Source organism: Myotis brandtii, unplaced genomic scaffold (genome assembly GCF_000412655.1).
Source record: "Myotis brandtii unplaced genomic scaffold, ASM41265v1 scaffold628, whole genome shotgun sequence".
In the NCBI taxonomy this organism is placed as follows: Eukaryota; Metazoa; Chordata; class Mammalia; order Chiroptera; family Vespertilionidae; genus Myotis; species Myotis brandtii.
The window spans coordinates 491,191-493,035 of NW_005370403.1; the positions used below are offsets into that span (position 1 = coordinate 491,191).

Sequence of the window (1,845 nt, forward strand, 5' to 3'; positions counted from 1 at the left end):
TGAGGGGCCTGCAGGGCCTGGCGGGAGGGGGGCCCCCACGGAGCTGGGAACGGCCGACCCCTGGGGCTTTGTGACGTGCGCGCCGGGAGAAGGTTCTCAGAGTCAGGCCCGCGGCTTTGGCTGACGTGTCCTGTGAAGGTGGGGGTTGAGGAGGCCAGGGTTTTGTTTTGAAAAATATTTTCTTTTCCTCGCCCAAGGATATTTTCCCACAGGTTTTTAGAGAGAGTGGAAGGGGGGAGGAGAGACGGAGAGAAACATCGATGTGAGAGAGACACATGGATTGGATGCCTCCTGCATGCGCCCCGACCTGTGACCTCGGTTGCAGGGATCGAGTACGTGCCCTTGACCGGCATCGAACCCGGAACCCTTCCATCTGAGGGAGCTTGTCTGTCCCCCCAGGGCCCCTCTACGTCATCGTGGAATACGCCGCCAAGGGCAACCTCCGGGAGTACCTCCGGGCGCGGCGGCCGCCCGGGATGGAGTACTCCTACGACATCAACCACGTGCCCGAGGAGCAGATGACCTTCAAGGACCTGGTGTCCTGCACCTACCAGCTGGCCCGGGGCATGGAGTACCTGGCGTCCCAGAAGGTGGGTGCGGCCGCGTGCTCCCGGGCGGGAGGGGGCGGGTTCCGCTGGACGGGAAGCCGGCGCTGGGCCCGCCTTTGCTGCCAGGCCCTGGCCTGTCTCGTGCGACCGGGGAGTCCTGGGGGCGTCCGTCGCATTGGGGTCAACAGCCCGCGCAGCCCCTAATGTGACCTTTGGGGACAGGTGAGATGAGCGGAGGGCCGCCTGCCCTGAGCCCGGGGGCGTGGCTATCCCAGAGGCGGTGGCCAGGGCTGGGAGCGGACACGCTGCCTTTAGCGCTGATGGTGGGGCCTGTTTGTTTCAGGGTCGGTGGGGGTTTGGACGTGGGCTTTCAGTGTCGTGTTTACGGTTTAGAGGCTGGAAATGGAGATCATGGGGGTGCTGAGTCAGAGTCCTGGGTGTCCTCGGGGTTTATTTGTCGGACTGACTAGCAAGAGGGCCCCCCCCCCCCCCGGGGGGAGCAGGCAGGTCCCCCGGGAGCCCTGCATTCCAGGAATGCCGCCTGCAGTGGAACTCGAAGCATCTGAGTTATTCCGGGAGCAGCTAGCCAGGTGCCCAGGTGTCCTGGGGCCATTGAGCCCACACCTGGGGCGGGGGAGGGGGGGCTGCACGGTGACCTCCTGGGGCTCAGGTGAGTCTGACCTCCCTGCCTGGAGCCTGGGGCCAACTGGGGACTCGCCCGGCCCCCAAGGAAGAGAGGTCTTTGGCGGGCGTGGCCCTGCCAGTCCCACCGAGCAAGGCAGCCCTGGTCGGGTCACCGGCTGGGGGGTGGGGGGGGCTGGATTGGCTCTCGCAGAGAAGAGGGTGGAGGTCAGAGGCTGGAGGTCATGTCCTGGTGTTTCTGCTCCGAGCCCTGATGTGTGGCCAGAGCCCAGTGCGTGGGGCGCGGGTCCCACTGACCAAACGCCGGCCAAACGCTCCGAGCTGGTGTCGGCGGGAGCTCTCCACCTGGGGAGCTGGGCCCAGGCCTTGGGGTTCACTGTGAAGAGGCCTCCTAACCCTGGGCCGGCACAGGCGCCTGGGGCTCCCTGCTCTCCCTGGTCTGAGCTCAGCCCCATCCAGGGTCCACGGAAGCAAGAGAATGGGGTGCGGGGGGGACAGAAGGGAATTTCTGATTCATTCCTCCCAGAGAGTGTGGCTGCTGCTTTCTTATCGGCCGTTTGGTCGCAGCCGTTGGGAGGGCGGCGGGACAGGTCGGACGTTGGAGGAGTGACCAGGAGGCGGAGGCCCGTGATGCCGGCGCTCGGCCAGCGCCTCT

The 1,845-nt window shown here is 65.9% G+C and overlaps 1 protein-coding gene across 1 annotated transcript in view; it reads left to right on the plus strand.

Moving 5' to 3' along the window:
* The window catches only part of FGFR2 (fibroblast growth factor receptor 2), an 89,473-nt gene that overhangs the window by 80,137 nt on the left and 7,491 nt on the right, over nt 1-1,845 (plus strand). Inside the window, exon 10 of the mRNA XM_014528278.1 lies at nt 383-590. Coding sequence (XP_014383764.1) covers nt 383-590 — 208 coding nt within the window. The remainder of the gene's footprint in view (nt 1-382; nt 591-1,845) is intronic.